This window comes from Littorina saxatilis, linkage group LG10, assembly GCF_037325665.1.
Source record: "Littorina saxatilis isolate snail1 linkage group LG10, US_GU_Lsax_2.0, whole genome shotgun sequence".
Classification (NCBI taxonomy): domain Eukaryota; kingdom Metazoa; phylum Mollusca; class Gastropoda; order Littorinimorpha; family Littorinidae; genus Littorina; species Littorina saxatilis.
This window is the reverse complement of record NC_090254.1, coordinates 40,494,586-40,517,354: the sequence shown is the minus strand read 5'-3', so window position 1 is coordinate 40,517,354 and position 22,769 is coordinate 40,494,586. Positions and strand designations below refer to the sequence as shown.

General features: G+C 39.4%; 1 protein-coding gene across 6 annotated transcripts in view; it reads left to right on the top strand.

Moving 5' to 3' along the window:
• Window positions 1-9,473: 9,473 nt before the first annotated feature.
• Window positions 9,474-22,769, top strand: part of LOC138978818 (kinesin-like protein unc-104) — a 110,758-nt gene continuing 97,462 nt past the window's right edge. For 5 of the 6 annotated variants that reach the window (XR_011459818.1, XM_070351604.1, XM_070351603.1 and 2 more), the window contains exons 1-6: window positions 9,474-9,576; window positions 16,219-16,424; window positions 17,779-17,883; window positions 20,626-20,708; window positions 21,137-21,316; window positions 22,166-22,231. Coding sequence is in view for 5 of the 6 variants with exons in the window: in XM_070351604.1 (XP_070207705.1) it covers window positions 17,784-17,883; window positions 20,626-20,708; window positions 21,137-21,316; window positions 22,166-22,231 (429 nt within the window). In the remaining variant the exon portion in view is untranslated. Of the gene's footprint in view, window positions 9,577-15,646; window positions 16,425-17,778; window positions 17,884-20,625; window positions 20,709-21,136; window positions 21,317-22,165; window positions 22,232-22,769 lie in introns of those variants that run through there. The other variant, XM_070351599.1, reaches the window with a different exon arrangement.

The following is a 22,769-nucleotide window of genomic DNA, read 5'->3' as shown; positions in this document are numbered from 1 at the left end:
GTTTAATTACTAGATTTTAATTTTATTCTGCATCAAAATAAAATGAACTGTGATGAATTGCTGATGCAGACTGCTACAGATATTGAAATCTGTGACAGTAGGACTATACCTGATAAAAAAGAAAGATTGTATTCACTTGCTGTTTGTGGAAAAACAAAACACTACCTTGGGCAGCAGTTAACTGTGGAAGAAGTACAACATCTTTCCTCAGAAGATATAGAAAAGTATCATGGACGGTATGAATCAGTGCTTGGTTCTAAGATGGTTAGAAGTATTGGACAGACTGTTATAGGTTTGTACACAAAGATTTTTGGACATTTTACACCTCTCGACTCGGAGGAAGACTTAACACATGATCTAACTCATGACCCTGTTGTTTCCAAGTCCCTCGAATCTCTTGCCTGTGGCCTGTATTATCGATTTGGTTCTTTATTAGTACCATTTGTTGCTGGATTAATTACTTTCAAACACATTAATTTTCAGAATAAAAAAGATGACAGATCAGTTGAAGCAGACAGTGGAGCAGACGAAAATACCAGAAGTGAACACAGTGACAAAGAAACCTGGTAGAGTAGAAGCAGGAAAAAAACTAGCCGAATGGAACAGACAAAAAAAGTTAAATCAAAAGGCAAAGCAGAACATTATGTCTGAAGTTGAGCAGACACCAAACATTCCTGAAGTGACTAAGGTCACACAAACTGATCAAGAATTAAAATCTTCATTTCTATCATACAGAAAAGTAGCTGTAGCAGCTGTTGTTGGAGGAGGTGGATACTTGCTTTACAAACTTTGGCAAGGCAAATATAAAGTGTCAGAAACACCAAAATCAGAAACACCAAAATCAGAAACACCAAAACCAACAAACAAAGCAGTACAAACAATAACAAAGCCCACAGTAGTACCTGCAGTGGATTCATTTCATATGGAATAATTTTAATATTTTAATTTTGATAACATAAAAATGAGTTCTGAAAAGACAATAGTTAATCTAGTTTATCACGCTGCAGTGATTGGAGGCTTGAGTGTAGGTTACACAATGCTGGGTAAAAGTCTCATCAGAATGAAACCAGCCGACTTGGGAAAGTTAGACTTCGAAGACGGTGCTAAACTAATTGGTGTTGTGACAGCTTCCTTTGCAACAAAAGACTTCCTGGTGAAGCAAGGAATTATTCCAGAAAATATAAACATGTAAGACAATAAAATGGCTAGCTTGGTTATGATGGTGGGAGGTGCGATTGTAAATGCGCTTGCATTTTCTGGCAGCAACTATTTGTTTTCTAAACTGCAAAATGGTGAAGAGAGGGAAAGGCACAACAAAGCCATGGAACAACTGGCGAAAGCACAGGATGAATACGAGAAGAAACGAATTGCGCAGTTAGACTTTATGAATGATAAACTCAGGCAGCAAGGACATGCAAACAAAACCTTTGCCAATGTTGATGCAGCCATTCAAGAATACTATCTTGTAACTGGAAAGAAAATGAAGACAAGTGCTCCTCCAAAACTGGGTGACTTTTATCAGCCTTCAGAAGAGCAGAAGGTGGGAGAGATTGTTTTCATTGTTATTGGTATGGCTGTTGTTTACTTTATTGCGCGTGCTGTCAAATCTTAATATTCTGTCATTTAAAAAACCATGAGTGATGCTTTGTTATCTAAAATATATTATTCCCCAAAAGGATACTGGAAAGGAAGAACTGCTATTGACAAGCTCAGTGACGCAGCAGGTGTTTCTCAAGATATAGCAAAGAAATGGTTGTCAAAGCAGGCAGTTTGGCAGATCTATTTACCTGCACCAAGAAAAATTACACGACCACACTTTGTTAACATTAAACCGAATGACACTCATCAAATAGACCTGCTGTATTTACCGCATGACACAGTCAGAAGGAAGAAATATAAGTATGCACTGACTGTAGTTGATGTTGCAACAAGATACAAAGATGCTGAACCGTTGACAGAGAAAAGTGCTATAGCTACAGCTGTTGCCCTGCAAGAAATTTACAGACGTGGACCACTAAAGTATCCCAGAATGATTCAGTGCGATGATGGTAAGGAGTTTAAAGGAGCTGTCAACCAGCTTCTGTTAAAACATCATGTTACAGTGAAGAGAGGTATTCCAGGAAACCACAGGTCACAGGCTATTGTTGAGAGCTTTAACAAACAGTTGGCAGAAAAACTGTTTTCATATCAGTACCATCAGGAATTTTTGGACACAGAAAGTAAATTGCGTAACACTGAATGGGTCAAAAGATTACCATCAGTACTTAGAGCAATGAATCTGGAGGTATTTAAAGCTACAGGGTTAAGACCAGTTGATGCAATCAAACAGAAAACAATACCTGTTGCTCCAAAGTCAACAACACCAGTGGCATTACTACCTTTCAATCAGAAAGTCAGATATTTATATGCACCCGGTGAAGCTGAGGGTGACAGCAGGAAGCGTGCAACGGATCCAATCTGGAGTATTGACATTCATGAAATCAAGAGAGTAGTAGAGACAAATCCACCTATATATTACTTGAGAGAACCAGCACCGCAAAGAGCCTTTGTAAAAGAGGAATTACAATTAGTTCCACGTGGTACAAATGTTAAATGATTTTTTATTTCAGATTTTATAGTGTTAACAAAAATGGAAGCAACTTCATTTTTTTAATTTATATTTTTATTTTGAGTTATAAAATCAAACTCACAGCGATGGAAGACTCTGTATTAGAATCTTTATCGACAGTATTTGACACCGTTGAATTACAAGTAACGGATCCTCAAAATGTGCAGTCCAGTGTGCAAGACGCCATTGAACAAATTCCAAACAATTTGTTGATTGAACCTCCAGTAAAAGTGCAGATAGTCAGTTTAATAAAATACAAAACAATCAGTGATGAGGTGCTAGAAGTTCATGTTTCAACCAGACAACTAGCACTTAATTCTATGGCAGAATTGAATGGAAACTGGGCAGATGAAATGATGAAACGGTTTGAGCAAGCTGCAGAGGATGCAAAGATGAAAGGATCCGGATGGTCAGAAGGTGAAATTCTAAAAATAGAATTGAAGCTAAGTAAATTTGCCCCCATCAGAGGTAGAAGTTACATACCTTTACCTCCTGCTCTTGTCAAAAAACGTGCTGTGCTGAACATAAAGAATGATGATGACAAATGTTTTTTGTGGTGTGTTCTGGCAAGACTGTACAGTGTAAAGAAAAATGCAGAAAGAGTGTCTAATTATCATGCATACAGAAATAAACTAAACTTTACTGGTATTGAATTTCCTGTCAGCATTACAAGCATTGACAAATTTGAACAGCAAAACAAACCCATCACCGTAAATGTTTACACGTGGGATGAGGAAGATGAACTGAAACCAGTCAGAATATCAAAGAACTCACCAACGATTGGTGATTGTGATACTAACCATGTTGACATGTTACTAATGACTGATGGTGTAAAATATCATTACACTTTGATTCGTACAATGAGTAGACTGATGGCGAGCACAAGCAATCACAATAGTAAACAAGACTTTTGTAGGCGATGTCTCTTGCGTATTCCATCAATTCATGCAGCACTTATACACAAGCAACATTGTAAGAGCGTTGATGATGCGGTTGTGAAGTTAACAACACCACCGCCAGACAGCAAAGTGTATTTTAAGAATGTATGCAAACTACAGAAAAGTCCTTATGTTGTTTATGCTGACTTTGAATCTATCATTGTGCCATATGAAGGACCTTTACCAAAAGACCTACCTAAAACAGTAACTCTAAGTAATCATCAAGTCTGTTCATATGCATTTATTGTTGTTAGTTCAGATGGTAAACATTCTAAACCGCAATTGTACAGAGGACCTAATGCAGCAAAGAACTTCTTACAGCAAATGAACCAAGTGCGAAATGACTGCTCCAAACAACTGAATCTTTCAGACATTGTTATGAAACCTGAAGACCAAGAACAGTTTAACTCTACCACACAGTGTTGGATATGCGAACAAAGTCTAACACCAAACACAGACAATCCAATAGTAAGAGATCATGATCATGTAAGTGGGCAGTTCCGAGGAGCAGCACACAGCAAATGTAATCTACAATTAAAGTTTGATCCTAAGACTTGGAAGCTTCCAATCTTCTTCCATAACTTGCGCGGTTATGATTCACATCTGATCATGCAGGCAGTAACTGATGAATACAAAGCAAGATGCATTGCGCAGTCTTCAGAAAAGTACATGGCCTTTACTCTGAATAGTTTATACTTCTACGATTCTGCTCAACATCTGATGGGAACACTTGAGTCTTTATCTTCATCACTAACTGCTTTCCCAATCACATGTAAGTACTTTGACAGTGACTTAGTTAGAAAGGGAGTCTATCCATATGAATACATGGATTCGTGGGAGAGGTTTGATGAAGATGAGTTACCACCAAAGGATGCTTACTTCTCACGGCTGAAGGGTAAAGGTATAAGTGACGAAGACTATGAACACGCTAAGACTGCATGGAATAAATTAGGATGTAATACAATGGGTGATTATCATGATCAATATTTGTTGGCTGATGTTTGTTTACTTGCAGATATATTTGAGAATTACAGAAGAACATGTATGAAGCACTACAATCTAGATCCTTCACATTACATATCTGCACCAGGCATGAGCTGGGATGCATTTCTTAGATTTACAGGAGTAAAGATTGACTTGCTATCAGATCTACCTACACTTCAGATGATTGAAAATGGACTACGTGGAGGAATCAGTATGGCTTCACACAATTACTGCAAAGCCAACAACAAATACTTGGACGACTTTGATCCTATGAAACCTTCTAATTACATCATGTATCTAGATGCAAACAATTTGTATGGTTGGGCAATGTGTCAGACGCTTCCACTTCGGAATTTTAAGATCTATTCAGGACCATTTTCACAATGTGTTGTGCTGACAATATTAAAAGCAGGCCCAGACAGTCGAAAGGGATGGATACTAGAAGTTGACTTAGACTATCCACTATCACTTCATGATCTACATAATGATTATCCTTTAGCGGCTGAGAGGTTAAAAGTAAACCCAAGAGAACCTCCAAAGCTGGTGCCCAATCTGTTTCACAAAAAGAAGTATGTGTGTCACTACAGACTGTTACAGTTTTACATTAGACATGGATTGATTTTGAAGGCTGTTCATCGTATAATTTTATTTGATCAAGAACAGTTTATGAAACCTTACATCATGAAAAACACAGAACTGAGAACCAAAGCCGCTGATGCATCAGAGAAAGACTTTTTTAAACTGATGAACAACAGTTGCTTTGGTAAGACAATGGAAAACCCACACAAGAGAAAGGATGTTAGACTTGTTACAAGAGAAAATGAGGCCATCAAGCTGACATCCAAACCACAGTATCAAGACTTTAAATACTTTCATGAACAGCTGTATGGTATCTTAATGAAAAAACTTGTAGTCAAGCTTGACAAACCAGTATTCATAGGCTTTACTGTGCTAGAGTTGTCAAAACTGTTGATGCTTGAGTTTTTGTATGATTATTTGAAACCAAGATATCCCAAATCGAGAGTACTTTACACAGACACAGATTCATTCTTACTTGACATTCCAGCGGATGACATTTACAAAGATCTAGAAGCTGAAAGTCCTGCAGTAAAAGGAAAAGATTCTTTTTATGACACTTGCGACTACCCTAAAGAATCACCATTGCACTCAAATGTTAACAAGAAGGTTATTGGAAAGATGAAAGATGAAATGAATGGGAAGATAATTAAGGAGTATGTTGGATTGCGTGCAAAGATGTACAGTGTTGCAAGTGAGAAAGGGGTGGTTAAAAAAGCAAAGGGTGTAAGCAAACAGGTTGTAAAGTCGAGCATATCGCATGATAACTACAAGGAAGCACTGTTTCAGAAGCGAGTGTTTCACCATGACAACCCTAAGATCAGTTCCGCGCTTCATCAGATCAACACAACTATTGTAAACAAGAAATCTTTAGATGCTAATGACACAAAGCGCGTTTATTCATCACCAGAATATTCTTATGCAATTGGCCACTGGAGAACAAACGCAAATAGTCTGAGTGTGTAATAAGAATTTTTGTCAATCGGGAAAACCCGCTATGACAGCTTTGTTTTGACTGCAGCGGGGAAAAGGACGTTGCTTGTGAAAGGGGAGTGTTTGTGAAAGGGGAGTTAGTAGGCTTTGTTGAGTTTCAAAGCAGCCACCAAGTACACTTATCAAAAGCTTGAATAAAATAAACAAGTCAATTGAATAAGTTAACACTCGGCGGCCGCCCGAAGGCAGCCTTTGAAGCGAAGTGAAGCGTAGTGAAGCGTAGTGAAGCGAAGCGTTGAAACAGAGTGAAGCAAAAACAATAACACAGCTGAAGCAGGGTGTTGAAGCAGGATGATTAAGAAGACAGCCAAAGCAGGGCAGGCGCAGCAAACCGTACATGCATGATCGTTACTATATTTAGAATCACGTCATTACTATTTTTGAAACCGTACATGCATGATCGTTACTATATTTAGAATCACGTCATTACTATTTTTGAAACCGTACATGCATGATCGTTACTATATTTAGAATCACGTCATTACTATTTTTGAAACCGTACATGCATGATCGTTACTATATTTAAACACTTGTCTAACAGTGCAGGCGCAGTGTGATACTTCTGTTGTTGCGCACAAACAAGCACTGTAAGTCTAAGACTGGGACTGTTGGAGCTCTGATGTGACAGGAATATGCGGCGTTTCTGACCAGTACTCTCTGTACTCTTCGATCTGGAGCATCTCTTCGATTTGTTTAAGTTTGCCCATGATAAAACTGATTGGCAAACCAACAGTGGTAAATCGCGGAAATGCATAAAGCGATCTAGCAACGGCGCGTAGTCTACGCGCATGAACATCGGAATAGCCAGTTTTTGCTTTCAACCAGTCAGCCCACGTTTCTTTCATTCTCCCTTCTTTTCTTTGCTTCTCCTGCCATTGTTTGCACATAATCAAAAACTGTCCAAACTGAATGTAAATTAAGATTTGTTGTGCGTCCTGTCTTTTGAGATTTCTTATCCCTTTTTGCAGTCTTTCCACAATATCTTTTTCATTTTCTGCTTGAGCAAAATAAGCATTTGTGAAAGCTTCTGTGGATATAGCATGGCTAACATCTGCTTGGTTTGAAACGAGATAGTGATGTAAATCACTTGGCGTTGTTGGTTCTACTCTCTTTTTCTTTCCGTCTTTTTCTTTGAACAAATCTTCTATCTTCCTTTTTGGTTTTTTGGGCAGTCTCATTAATCCTTCTGTTTTAGCCTTAACTGCTATTAAGGCCATCTGCTCAAAATATTTTCTATTCTCTTCTAGTACATGCTGTTCTTCTTCTGTCCAAAATTCTGATGGTGTTGGCGCTGGTAGTGGGACATTACAAGCTTGTTCCATGTCAGGTAGAATTAAAGTTGTTGGCCGCCTAGAATAATCTAACAATTCTTGATGTCCTGAGCTAACCCTATAGATTCTTGAGACAGGCAAAACACTTTTCTCACAGAAAACACGTCTTCACACCACCACAGCACCAGGAAAAATGACAAACACACGCTGGCTCTTTGGAGAGCGTCTAAAAATAAAGTGGCTTAACCAGGTTGCAGGCCTGGCAAACACACGCTGGCTGTTTGGAGAGCGTCTAAAAATAAAGTGGCTTAACCAGGTTCTGGGTTACTGATTCCGACAGACCCGGCATTGGTTCAAAACAACCTTACTTTACTGTATTTTTTTTGTATGGATTTATGCAGTATTTTTCTGATTTTGTCGCATGTTTCATTTTAGTAAAAGTTTAGTCCAGAAGCCTATTTTGCGTTAATATTTAGGGTCTGTCGGAATCGGTGAGCCAGAACGTACATTCCCCCTTTCTCTATATGTATTTCTATGTGTGTATGAAAGAGAATTTTAAAAAATAATAAAAAAAGTGCAACAGTTGTCACTTTGTGTTGAATAAACAATAGATCCAGAGGAGCGAATTACTGTGTGGTTGTGTTTACTTCGACACGTGCTTTCTGTACCTGCAACTTTTACCGTGACCGTGATTTGCCACTGGTGTTCGTGATCGTGAAAACAAAAATCAAGGTAACTGTGATCGTGAAAGCTAAAATTTCCCTTCCCGTGATCGTACGTGATGATACTCCCCCCCCCCCCCCCCCCCCCCTTTGGGGCCCTCGCCATTCACGAAACTGACCCCGTTTCGACCCGCCAAAGTCACGTGACGGTTTTAAACCTGCGGGACCTGAAATCTTTTGATGTTTGGATGGCTGTGTCCGCATCTGGTCTGATGCAATCTGTCGCCTCGCTGACCGTGCTTAGGCCTATCTCGTCTAGTAGGAAGCGTCGAGTGGCGGTGATTTCCTTTGTGTTTGTGCGCATGCGAACGGACATGTGCATTTCAAAAGTTATCGTAGAACATATATATTATTGCACAAAACATAAGCGGCGCGATCGGCAAAACTTACACTGACAAGAAATAGATGACAGAACAACATTATGATGAACTAGTTGTTTTAATTATTTGTTTGTTTGTTTGTTTGTTTGTTTGTTGGTTGGTTGGTTTGATTGCTTGTGCCGTTTCTTTTTTTTCATTTTTTGATTCTTTCTTTGTATTTTGATTATTTGTTTGTTTGTTTGTTTGTTTGCACACATACTTTACGTAATAAATAGTTGATGTCAAATCGCCTATGGTATCATTGAACATACTGACAAGTGAAGTTGAAACTCAGTACAAACAAGTTGTTTTTGCATGATTATACCTGTTTGGGGTAATTTTTACGTACACTTCAACCACTATAAAATTATTGTTTTAGTGAAATATAACATCTAATTTTATTTTTTTAAATGAAAAGCTGCTTTTTCTTTTCAAGTTTGGAAGCAAAAATATTTACAGATAAGTCACACACACACCGCTTACCATCACTGTTTGCCTGTGGTTTATCTTGTTTGTCCATTTTAAACTGAAAGACCGACTGGTTATAGGTCAAGTACGGTAAATGTTTAGTTGTGTCTGTACCGTGTGAAACAAACACACAAACAAACACACGGAACAAACACACGGAACAAAAAAGACTGATTGAACTTGCAAGCAAGCTCACAAAGTTGAAATAGAAAACAAGTAGAGATGGACTGGGTTTGAGTTTTGGCCAACCTGAATACAATCTCGTGATTTCTCGAAGCGGAAAGGCTTCAATGTCCAAGACGGCAAGACTGACGTTTGCTGAACATTTTATATACACGTGAAACAATGTTGCCTTGTTCCTATACCGTATTCTATTGACTCAAATAGACTATATACATTATTGGTAGCAAGGTACTAAACAGATTCGAATACAATGTTTTAACCGATTATTTAGCCCACATGTAATGCCGCGACAAACATATTACATTGTTTTCATTGAACAAACTCCTTGCGTGGACAATATTTCACAGACAGCTAACTTCCGGTAAGCAGTCAATATTTATAGTTTTCATTTTGACAGAGGTAAGGTACACCTGACCAAAAAATGGTACGATTACGTCGAAAGCACCCTTTCTGTGGGTGATGCTGAAGTGGAAGGTGAGTTAAAACAGCTTTGTGCACATCTAATTGCCAAAGTTTATTCAAATATATTGCTGATATGCGTGTAACAACAGGTTTTGACCGTAATGTTATTCTGCTTGCAGACGATCACATGACTGGAGTAGAGCCCGTTGTGGCGTTGAGTCAGCTGTGGACGATTTTGGTTATGGGGTTTCTCTTAGTTTCAGTTAAAGAACGAAAATAGGACAGTGCGCAAAAACACCTTCGGTATTTTTGGTACCTACATCAATATTTCTGTACAACTCTTGGGCAAACTGGAGTTTTCTGTGTAAACACTGTTAGCCATTTTTGATTTCCTTAGTTTGATCTGGTACTAAAAATGAGTGTTGCAGCCTGCAGATAGTGGATTTACGTACCTTTGACATTTCGTTGCAGGAACCAAGAGAAAGGGAACGAGGCATGTTGGTCTTTAATGAAGTGCTAATTACTGTTATTGTTACTGGGACATCATATTGTTTTAATATGTGAAATTATGTTTCTAGCTGGTTTATGACTATGAGTATGAGGTTTTTCAACTGCACTCAGCTCTGCTTACATGTGTTTCTGTGTATGATTTCTTTATAATTTGTTTTTGTATTATAATGTATCCAAAATAAACCAAAGATCTTATTCTTAATTTTTCTGTTCATACAACTACTATATATACTATTTAGATAGTACCTCTTTGAGGTGTTACTATAAATTTGATCATTATTAATATTTACAACCAATATTTGGCACAGTGTTGGACTTTAGGATATACTTCAAAATAAGTATTTAGGCCAAAAAAAAAAATAGGTGTGGTTACGGTAACATAGCCCAAAAAAATAGGGTAGGTAGGTAGGCAATCACTTTTTTTTTTTTTTAACTTTTTTTCTAATGTGTACAAATTAAACCTACTTGACAGGGAAATAAGTGTGCGACACGGGCGCTTTCGCTTTCATTGCGTTTTTTGCACTCGTTTTTTTTTTTGTTTTGTTATTTTTTGTTGACAAATGTAATAAAAAGTTATAGGATCGGCCCCTAAAAATAGGGTAGGTCGGGTTACCGTAACCACACCTATTTTTTTTTTAGGCCTTAGCTGTTGCATTGGAAGCAAAATGTCTGGGTATACATGTTAGGCGCGTTTGATCGATCTGCGCGATCGGGCTGCGCGTTTGGTGGATCGATCAAACGCGCACACATCGATCGATGTGTGCGCGTTTGATCGATGCAAAGAATACAAAGAATACAAGAATCGTTAAAACGCCGCAGCTCTTATACTTGTGCATTTGGACGATCTGTCACAAAGTAAGTCCCTACCACACACACACATCGCACGCCGGAAGTGAAAAGTTTCAAATACAGGAATGTTCTGAAATATACCACAACAACTTTTTTGATTACAATTCAGCTCCTTTTTTCTTGTTTTTGATTACTGCTGAGCTCTATTCACTTAGGCTCAAGTTAGTTTTATTGCTTCATTCTCTCTTGATTGCTTCATTCTCTCTTGATTGCTTCATTCTCTCTTCATTCGTTTAACTGATACATGATGGAGAGGTTTAGGCACACACTGCAAGTGGAGGCAGATACATCAGCCATGTGTCCCAAATCAAGCTTGATGTCAAGCGAAAAGTTCAATACGGTTGTGAACCACCTAAGAGACACACACGCACACACACACACAAACATGCACTAGCTTACATACATACACCCAGACACACACACACCCACACACGCGCGCACATACACACACATGCACAACCTTACACACACACACACACAAACACACACACACACGTGCGCATTTTTACAGCAAGAGCGTATACTCGTAGCATCGTCAGTCCACCACTCGATGCAAAGGCAGTGAAACTTGACAAGAAGAGCGGGGTAGTAGTTGGGCTGAGAAGGATAGCACACTTTTCTTTATCTCTATTCTTTTTAACTTTCTGAGCGTGTTTTTAATTCAAACATATCACATCAGAAAGTTAAAACGAAGAGAGGTACAGAAAAGCGTGCTATCCTTCTCAGCGCAACTACTACCCCGCTCTTCTTGTCAATTTCACTGCCTTTGCCACAAGCGGTGGACTGACGATGCTACGAGTATACGGTCTTGCTGAAAAATTGCAGTGCGTTCAGTTTCATTCTGTGAGTTCGACAGCTTGACTAAATGTTGTATTTTCGCCTTACGGGAATTGTTTTAAATGTCCTACAGATTGTTGGTTAGACACTTATAGCTAGGCCTACTTCCGGTCATAACTTCCGGTCATAACTTCCGGTCATTGCCAGCAGACGTGTGTGTGCGTAGTACGATGGTGAATTGTGAGACGGATCGTCCAAATGCGCAAGTATATATAAGAGCTGCGCGTTTTAACGATTCTTGTATTCTTTGTATCGATCAAACGCGCACACATCGATCGATGTGTGCGCGTTTGATCGATCCACCAAACGCGTAGCGCAGATCGCTCAAACGCGCCTAACATAACAATATTACTATACAGATCTTTTTTTGCCATTTACAATATTTACATAAAATATATGCAGTAAAGGGATAATACCTGAGAAAAAAGTTATACCATAAAGTTTTGTGTTATAACTTATGAGGAATGCACTTATGAGGAATGCACTTATGAGGAATGCTATAAGTAATGCCCAAAAGTCCCCCCAAACGGTCAGATCAGTAGCATCTGTTGAAGTTCAGAGCAACTGTAACACTAATAGGAAATACCCAAAGGTGGATGAACTTGAAGAAATATCAGAAACTGTTTATTGCCATGACTGGCTGTTGACAGGACTGGCGCTTATTTAGTACCAAATCATTGGCACTGGCAGTGAAATGTTTTGTGATTAAGTCTAGCTTTGATCAGATTTTTTAATTTGCAGGGCTGTAACTGTTCATTGTGCTGCAAATCACTGGATCTATGTAGTTCAGAATGTCAGTATGTTGATCTAATTTGTCTTCACAACAAGCTACATGTATAAGGCAAATCATGACATACTGCTTCATGAGTGCTTTAAGATTTATTGGAGTAATTGCAATGCCAAACGGTGAGTTCTGATTATGCAGAGTTTACCCTGTATTTGTTACTTTTGTATGATCAGTTCTGCAGTTAATCAATACTTTTGAATCCCCCCCCTCTTTCCCCGTCGCGATATAACCTTGAACGGTTGAAAACGACGTTAAACACCAAATAAAGAAAGAAAGAATACTTTTGAACATTACTGCACCATCATAAAAAAGACAAGTCGCGTAAGGCGAAATTACTACATTTAGTCAAGCTGTGGAACTCACAGAATGAAACTGAACGTAGTCCGCCGCTAGTGCAAAAGGCGGTGAAAGTGACGAGCCTGTTTGGCGCCGTAGCGGTTGCGCTGTGCTTCATAGCACGCTTTACTGTACCTCTCTTCGTTTTAACTTTCTGAGCGTGTTTTTAATCCAAACATATCATATCTATATGTTTTTGGAATCAGGAACCGACAAGGAATAAGATGAAATAGTTTTTAAAACGATTTCGGAAATTTAATTTTGATCATGATTTTTATATTTTTAATTTTCAGAGCTTGTTTTTAATCCAAATATAACATATTTATATGTTTTTGGAATCAGAAAATGATGAAGAATAATATGAACGTAAATTTGGATCGTTTTATAAAAAAAATATTTTTTTTACAATTTTAAGATTTTTAAATGACCAAAGTCATTAATACATTTTTAAGCCACCAAGCTGAAATGCAATACCGAAGTCCGGCCTTCGTCGAAGATTGCTTGGCCAAAGTTTCAATCAATTTGATTGAAAAATGAGGGTGTGACAGTGCCGCCTCAACTTTTACAAAAAGCCGGATATGACGTCATCAAAGGTATTTATGGAAAAAAATGAAGAACAATTCCGGGGATATCATTCCCAGGAACTCTCATGTCAAATTTCATAAAGATCGGTCCAGTAGTTTGGTCTGAATCGCTCTACACACACACACAGACAGACAGACAGACACACACACACACACACACACACACACACACACACACACACACACATACACCACAACCCTCGTCTCAATTCCCCCCTCTACGTTAAAACATTTAGTCAAAACTTGACTAAATGTAAAAAGTAACTTTTTCAATGAATCATTTGTGCACTTATAATGCTTTCATTTTTGACTCACATGCGAAGCAAAAGTGAGTCTATGTACTCACCGGAGTCGTCCGTCCGTCCGGCCGTCCGGAAAACTTTAACGTTGGATATTTCTTGGACACTATTCAGTCTATCAGTACCAAATTTGGCAAGATGGTGTATGATGACAAGGCCCCAAAAAACATACATAGCATCTTGACCTTGCTTCAAGGTCAAGGTCGCAGGGGCCATAAATGTTGTCTAAAAAACAGCTATTTTTCCCATTTTCTCTGACGTTTTTTAGATTGAATACCTCACCTATATATGATATATAGGACAAAGTAAGCCCCATCTTTTGATACCAGTTTGGTTTACCTTGCTTCAAGGTCAAGGTCACAGGAGCTCTTCAAAGTTGGATTGTATACATATTTTGAAGTGACCTTGACCCTGAACTATGGAAGATAACTGTTTCAAACTTAAAAATTATGTGGGGCACATGTTATGCTTTCATCATGAGACACATTTGGTCACATATGATCAAGGTCAAGGTCACTTTGACCCTTATGAAATGTGACCAAAATAAGGTAGTGAACCACTAAAAGTGACCATATCTCATGGTAGAAAGATCGAGCCAATAAGCACCATTGTACTTCCTATGTCTTGAATTAACAGCTTTGTGTTGCATGACCTTGGATGACCTTGACCTTGGGTCACATGTATTTTGGTAGGAAAAATGTGTAAAATATTGTTTTTCTCAGTTTTATTGTAAAATTATTCTGAAAGAAAGATCAAGGTCTGTTCAGCATGTGAGTCGTGTGGGCTTTGCCCTTCTTGTTTTTGTATGTTCTTGACGTGTACATGTGTACATGATGTCAATCTTGAGGTTTGAGTCATCAAAGACCTTGGTCATTGCATGTGCTGTAAGTACAGGTGACTGAATGCTTCTCAATAGACACACTTGGGTAGCGCGATTCTGTTGCTGCTAAAGCTTTTCACTGGGAGGAAGCTACCCAAATTTCCCAGCGATGAGATAGTAAAATAATTAAATTGAAAAAATGATGAGAAAATGAACATAAGACCTAACTTGAGCATTACTCTTTATTATTCATATTTTGTTGAACAATCTTTGTGTATTGGATAAATTCTCGCTTATGCATGTTTGAATGCGCACTGTTTATAATCCTTATTTGTGTCATTCGTAAGTGTCTGATGTTTTGTTTTGATTTGTGTATAAATAATTTATGGATTGTTGAAAAGAAATTATATTGTGACGTATGCAGAATGCAAAAATAGGCGCCACACATTACTGTCTGGAAGTGGGTAGGAGTGTCTCTGGCAGCAGGTTTCATTTTCATAATGGCCTCGGCTGCCATGACATCAGCCTGATGTTTTATGAATGCTCCCAGAATGCCTTTCTGCTGTCTCTGCTAAAGATGGGACATCATGAATAATTAATGTTTTTCGTCACAGAGGGCCCACATGATTGGCTGTTGTCTTCTGGTATCTCAAGAAGTGTGGAGGAAAACGTCAGTGTTACTTTTGTGTTATTTAGTTTGATGGTCAGTTTGTCTGTTTTGTGTCTGCGGTCAGTGTCATGTCCATTTATTTTTAGAGTAGATTCTGAAATTGGGGATTTTGTGTGTGTGTGTGTGTATTTCTTTCTTTCTTTTTAAGGGGAAGGCTGAGGTCTGGTGCTGAAATGAGAAGATGATAGGAAGAGATGAATTTTAAAGTGGGAGCATTGGTGGACGAGATGGAGCAAGAGAGGGAGAGAGAGAGAGAGAGAGAGAGAGAGAGAGAGAGAGAGAGAGAGAGAGAGAGAGAGAGAGAGAGAGAGAGAGAGACAGAGAGAGACAGAGAGAGACAGAGAGAGACAGAGAGAGACAGACCCAGAGAGAGACAGACCCAGAGAGAGAGAGAGAGAGAGAAAGAATTACAGATAGAAGGAGAGAGTTTGGTATGATCCAAAACAACGACAGAGAAAAAGATCAATATGGCACTGTGTGCCCTCCTGCAGTGCTTTAGTTGTGTGTGTGATTATGCAGACCCATCAGAGAGCTGTGTATTGATCTTTCTCCCCGTTCCACTGCCAGCCAGTGTGGCTGCTGTCACCAGGCCACTAAAATCCATCAATACTTTTCACAGTCATGACTGCACTCAGTAAGAAGAGCATATCTGTATTTGAATGCCACACTTAGGAGCAGAACTGCATAGAAGAATTTGACCAATTCTCATGCTCAGTCACCATTGTTCTTCGGCTCAATTCTCAGACTTTTCAGGAAACTGTGTGCCAGCCAGTGAAGATACCTGCACACTGTTGCGGTTCCAGACATTTATTATGTAGAGAGGTGCATTGTGGGTGCCAGTGCCGGAGCTAGAGTGGTCCTAGTGACGTCAGGCTGATTATCATGGGAAGCAGTCGCTGGCTAATGGCGACGATACTACTGCTGAGGCTCTAGGCCTCCCTGCTGCTAAAGAACCAGTCTACGTAACGTCGTCCTTAGAAGGTGCTGAGCTAATTAGAACCTGTGTTGTTCCTGTGTCTCAGGTTGACCACCACTCAGCATCATCGCCATGGACTGACCGACGCCCGAGGTGTCAAGCTTCACACTCTTGTTGGAAGGAAATTGCCATTTGTTTTTGTATTGGCTGGCCAGCAGTTGTGATTCCATCTGGTGGCTTCCAGTTCTTTACTGCCTCTTTGTTTCATCTTTGATTCATCTTCAACCAACGTAGTACGTACAACAAAACAAGGTGAGTTGTTGACATTTTGCTGGTTGGTGAAGTGTTAGGTTTTGCTGGGCTGGGAATTGATTTGAGAGATGAATCATCCCTTACTGTCATGTCCGGGACTCTGTCAAGTCTTTTCTTGTGCGTACAGTTTAGCAGTTGTTTAAAATTCAACCTGGATGCTACATTTCATGGTCCTATAGACACATTCCAGTATATCATTGCAATGGAAAATAGCTTTCTGGAAGAGGCTTGTTTGTGTTGTACTGTATAGAATATCCAGTCTTTTTGATTAGTCTGTTGTTGAATGAGTTTAATGCATGCTGAATCTATAAATAACATCATATTGTTCTGTGGAGTTATATGCTTGCCACTTAATATGCTTGCAAGCTGAGGAATGCAATGAAAAATTGATTACGACATTGATGGTAGTACAAATTACTGAGAAGCTGGTGGTGGAAGACTTAAATGCAGTATTAGATAATTAAAGAATACACAACCATTAATTTATCGGCTTAATAGGAAGGGAGATCAGACGACATGTTGACAATATCAATGAATGTTTCCATAACATTTTTGTGGCTCGTCAGTTGATATGGATTTATTCTTCTCATTGCAATTCAGTGAATCAGAATTTCAGTCAGAAATAAGGGGTCTTGCAAGAATTAAGACCACATTGATATTGATAATACATCTGCTGGAGATAAAATTGTATTATTTGAAACCTAGCTCATTTTTGCACATGTATATATATATATAAATTATAGGAGTTTACCAAACCTCAAGGCATTCCACAGCTGGACTGAAAATCACCTCACATACACATGAGACATCTTGATCTTGTGATTGTCTAGACTGTGTCTTATATATCTAATTTATGTTGGCATGAGGCAAGAGCTTTTATTGACATGAAGATTTACAGATTTAGCTTTAACTGAAGGATTAGCCTAACTGATTCAGACTGATGAAGGACTGGGTACGGATTTGTTAATTTCTTTGGTCAATTAGTGACATTTCAGTCACAATAGGCTGAAGATCATTATCGTGTTCCCCTATTTATCAAATCATCTGGTTTAATGTTCACATTGACTGGATATTTTCCAGTATTTTTATTGATTTTCACATGCATATCGCATGGGGGGGGGGATAACCAGTCCTACTGGGGTTGATTGTATTTGACAGTTTTTTCGTTTCAGATCATTCTTTAATGACATGTATACAGCTCTGTCATTTAACCTTACATAATTAAATTGGTTGCTATGATTAAGTGATAGGTGACTTTATTGGATTTTTTTTTTAATGCGTTTTAGTACATACTGGTTTACAGAAAACTTGCTGTGATCGCTGCATGACCTTGACCTTTGTCTGTGTTTCTCAGCCAACATGTCTTCAGTGAAAGTAGCCGTGAGGGTTCGACCCTTCAACAACCGTGAAATGTCACGGGATGCCGAATGCATCATCGGCATGGAAGACAATAAGACAAGTAAGTAAACCCATTTTAGTTCCTTGATAAAGGTCATTGATGAAGAGTGAAATCGGACTTTATATTTTGCTGAACATCTTGACATTGTAAATTTGAATTAAAAGAAAGGTTTAGGCTGCGAAGCTTCTATTAAAACTTCTGATAGCCACTGGTGATATACTCGTATTAGCATCTGAAGTCTGGTCAAATTTGCTTCCTTACAAATTGGAGGTCATTGCAAAGAAAAGTAGATGTTCATGCAGTCATAAAAATTGGTAGCCTGAGAAAGACCAGAACAAGATGGAAGATTATATTACTAATATGTATACATGTACAACCCTTACCATGTACACATTTATCTTGACCACCATTATCTGGCCAGGTTTTCACAATTGGAATGAGACTAAAGAGCATGCTTTCACTCGCACACATACCACAATTCAAGAGCGTGGCTGCATTTTCCGCAGAGTGGGATTTTTCTATTAATTAAGCAGATTGACATAGGTGTCATTTAGATTTACAAAAAGATTCCTCACAGGGAAAAAAGAAGAAGCTGAGAAATGAGAAACGCAGTAGTATTAATGCCTAAAGCTAAAGGCATTCCGTAATTGAGCATGAAATAGACTTTGCGCAGTCTTTTTACATAAAATTCAGACTGCCAAAGGTTTTTTTTAGGATTTAACAATGAAATACTTGTGGGATGTTGACTCAAAACCCACATGGGATGTCGCCCACATAGTTTTTCCAGACGATTCCCAGTTTTTGCATTCCTCCTAAAAGCACAGGAAAATAATGCGCTGAATAATAGACCATTGAAATGACAATTAAATGGCCTGTCGTCTGCATATATTGTAAGCGAAAGTGCAAAAGATGAAGAAGATACAAACGTTCGCCAGTGGGTTGATGTAACAAAACTGTACTTGATGGTTATTAGTATTATTTTTGTGTCTTTATGGTACTTTGTTCTGTTACTGTGTATACCATCTTGTAAAAGTTCGAACTGATTAAGAAACCATAAATTCTTCCAGGCAGTAGGATTGGATACATACAGCAGCTGTTCCTCTCATGAACGGACACCCTTGGGCCATAGAAAACCTGTCCGTACATTGCAGGTGGCCGGTCACGGGAGGGGTGACCACACCACCCCCTCCCCCATACACTCACACAGAGACACACACACAACATGTTTGAGTCTATGCTAACCACTTCTTGTGGCTACTAAACGATAACATCCAACTCCTAATATTTTGTTAAATGTTCTGCAAAAAATGATTTGTATGAATGGTGTTGAAAAGAAGAGATAAAATAAATCCTCAAGGCAGTGAACCACTCACCATGCACTGACATCATACGAAAGCAGCCACACAAACACAGCACAGAGGCAGGTGTGCAGATGCTTTGTGAGAATAAGCGTTGAAAACCAGTTTGAATAAAAACCAGCAGATAGAGCCGCATGTCATAATCATTCTTCTTGTCTGGCTTTATTGACTGCATGCCGATCTTGTGGCAGTGACTTTTCACTCTTCAGTCGGATATACACTGTACACAACATCCCTTTCACTCTCCCTCACTGACTACCCTAAGCCCTGACAACTGATCCTTGGAAATTGTTTGGAAGAGTACACCTCTCTATTTCTCTCCAATACTTTTCCTGTTGACATGCAGTGACACCGGACACCCCACTGAGTTTAGCCAGCTACCCCCCCTCTCTCTCTCTCTCCCTCCCTCCCCCCAGCCATGTATTGTTTGGTGCTGTGGCCAGAGAGGTGTCACCGGCTAATTGCGGCCAGCTGCACAGTTCACTCAGAGCAAAACCAGTTGACTCTGTCTAACTTTAGACAAAGCAACACAACTGAAGGGTTCACAGATTAGGTAACCGACTCACTGGTCAAGGCTGCAGGGAAACAAGAGTATCTTGTCAATGAAAGAGGTTACACACAGACACGCGATACTGAGAACGGTGGCCGATTTTTCACTCTCTTTCTCGAAGGGCCTTCATCGGCTTCTGTTGCTTACGTCCAACAGACAAGATTAAAGAGCATAGTGCAGTTTCATGTTGGCATCTTCGCATTTGAAAGCAAGAAAGTGCGTATACTCCACTCCTGACCCAAATTAACCCCCTCCTGATGGGTACACGTGCACCCAAGTTAACAGAGACTGTCATCACCCTTTGCGGCTGTGACCTTTGTACCAAGAGCCGGACTGCTCTGTTATCGATTTTGGTGTGGTGAAAATTTGACCATGGTCTGTCCGTACTTTGCAGGTATGACCTGCTGTTGGGACCGTGTCCGTGTCCACGTTTTGCTGGTGTCCGTTTAAGGGGGGGCAAATATAGAAGGAAAACACTCCGTGCCGAGCAAATGTGTCCGTACATGTCAGGTGGCCGCTCACGCCGGGGGCCGTACATTGCAGGGACTGCTGTATATATGCAAATAAATACACCCATCCACTTTGTCGCATGCCAACATACTGAGCTTTTTCTGTGTAGAGTTAGATCTAATTTTAAGTACTAATTTATGTTATCAAACTGCAAGAAAATTCTGTCTCCGCACAGGTGAACAAGCAAGGCTGTTAATTTTTGGTATTATTCCACATGGAAGATATAAAAGCCTGGACAGATATGTGGTGGTGAAGGCATGTAACTGAAAAGTTTGTTGTTACTTTTAATCAATGGACCAAGGGCCACTATTAATTCTTTTACAGGAAGAGATAATATTGTTCAGTTGATTTTAATGAAATAATTTTGTTTACTTCTGTGTTCAGTAATTGCCAACCCCAAAGCAGGCCCCAAGGATGCTCAGAGCAAGACCTATGAGTTTGACCACTCATACTGGTCTCACACAGATGTAAGTGTGTATGTGTGTGTTTATTTGTGTGTGTTTGCGTGTGTGTGTTTGCGTGTGTGTGTTTGTCTGTGTGTGTGTGCATATATGTGTGTTTGTGTGTGCATGCATGCGTGCTTGTTTTTGTGTGAGTGTGTGTGTGTGTGTGTTGTGTGTGTGTGTGTGCTTGTGTGTGTGTGCAGGGGGAATGAGTTGTATTTAATTATATTATTCATGGTTGCTTCTGTGTATGTGCTTGAAAGTATTTTTAGATGCTAGCATGTCTTTATCTGTTAAAGTTCTGTTAAACACGTACGCAACAGCGTTTTCCAAAAAGCATATTGAGGGATGTCACACGGCAAACACATTGTTTCGTGTTTGTTTTGCAAGAAAAAACTTTGTGTTTATCGTCCGACGTACATGGCCTTAATGTTTGACATTTGTGTTTTCAGCCAAGTGACCCGTGTTTTGCGTCACAGAGGAAGGTGTACGAGGACATAGGTTTGGAGATGTTAGACCACGCCTTTGAGGGATACAACGTCTGCATCTTTGCCTACGGTCAGACAGGCTCGGGCAAGTCCTACACCATGATGGGTCGTAGTGACCCGGGCCAGCAGGGAATCATTCCACAGGTGAGAACAGAACGAAAACTACTTGTGCCATTTTCAGGGGAACACTAACATCCCCCCTACCCTGCCCCCTTTTGATTCTTAGGCATTGTACAAATCTGAGAGAATCGGGTCTTACAAAGAGAGGGAGGCTTGGTGGTAGATTTACAGAGTTATGTGATACCATGAACAAAAAATCTGAAAAAAATATGTTTTTAAGACTGAAAAGTGTGTGTGTGGGGGGAGACGGGGGGGGGGGGGGGGGGGGGGGGAGTCTTGAATTGGGGGGCTGTCTTCTAAGGAGGCTTCCATGGTATTATATAGCAAAAATGCTATTTGTAATTGTGATAATGTGTGTTTTCATTCATACACACAAACACATGTTGGTAGACAATGACAGTAAATAAGATAGCACTTATAAGTGAAATATAAAACAAAATCTTGCCAGTGAGATTGAGAACATTTGTGAAAATAAGAGCCTGCCCGGGTGGTCAGCATGTTTGTATAATTTATTAGAAGGCATTAACCATATTAGGTGGATTGCTTGGAAGACAAAGACAGCTGTATATCAAAGCAAAATTTCAACAAAATAAATTTGTAAATCTGCTCTTTTCACTGTTACCAACACTCAAGAATATGAAATCATAACAAAGAGCTTCAACCAAAAGTTGCTTCTAGCTGACAGAGGAGGTAGTATTATGTTAATTTAACTGGCAGAAGTAATATCGGGTAAACTTTGACTAATTAGTCTTTGTTATTTCCTAAGTGATAATTTTCTGTATCATTTTCTGGCTATTATGAGCAATCATCTTTGTCAGTAGAAATTCACTTTGTTGTTTTATAACAATAAGATTTGTCTCGCTTGCTTTTCAGCTTTGTGAGGACCTATTCCAAAGAATTTCATCCAAGAAATCAGATGATCTGACTTACTCTGTGGAGGTGAGTTATGTTTTGTGTTTCTTTTACTCAGGAAACAAGAAAGGTAAGTCTATGGAATGTTTAATTATAGATAAAACAAACACTCATTCTCTCAGTGTTGTTGCCAGGCCTCGGTCTTCGGTCTCTGATGCATTCCTTTCTGATTTGACGCATTGGACCTAGCCTTGTCCGGTCGATGGACCGATAGTTGTTACGTTTTGGTGGTCAACTGACCGATGCATATTCGTACAAGGCGGACAAGGTCTGCAATGAATGGAATGGGAGTTGCAAAGTCGGAAAACAAACCCCGATCGAAATGCTCATGTTCGCTACGAGTGAAAATGCACTCGGTGCCGAGTCCGTGTTTGTCGTCATTGACACTCGAGGCTGCGTTTACGGAAATACCCTATCCAGCCGGTGTACCTATTTACCGAAAACTGCGCAAACAGCGGAAAGTTCATCAATATAATACTACGGCATGGTAATGCGAAGATCAGGCAGGATCCCTACATTCGCACACCGGGGACTATATTGGAAAGGGTAGGCCAGGAATGTCAGG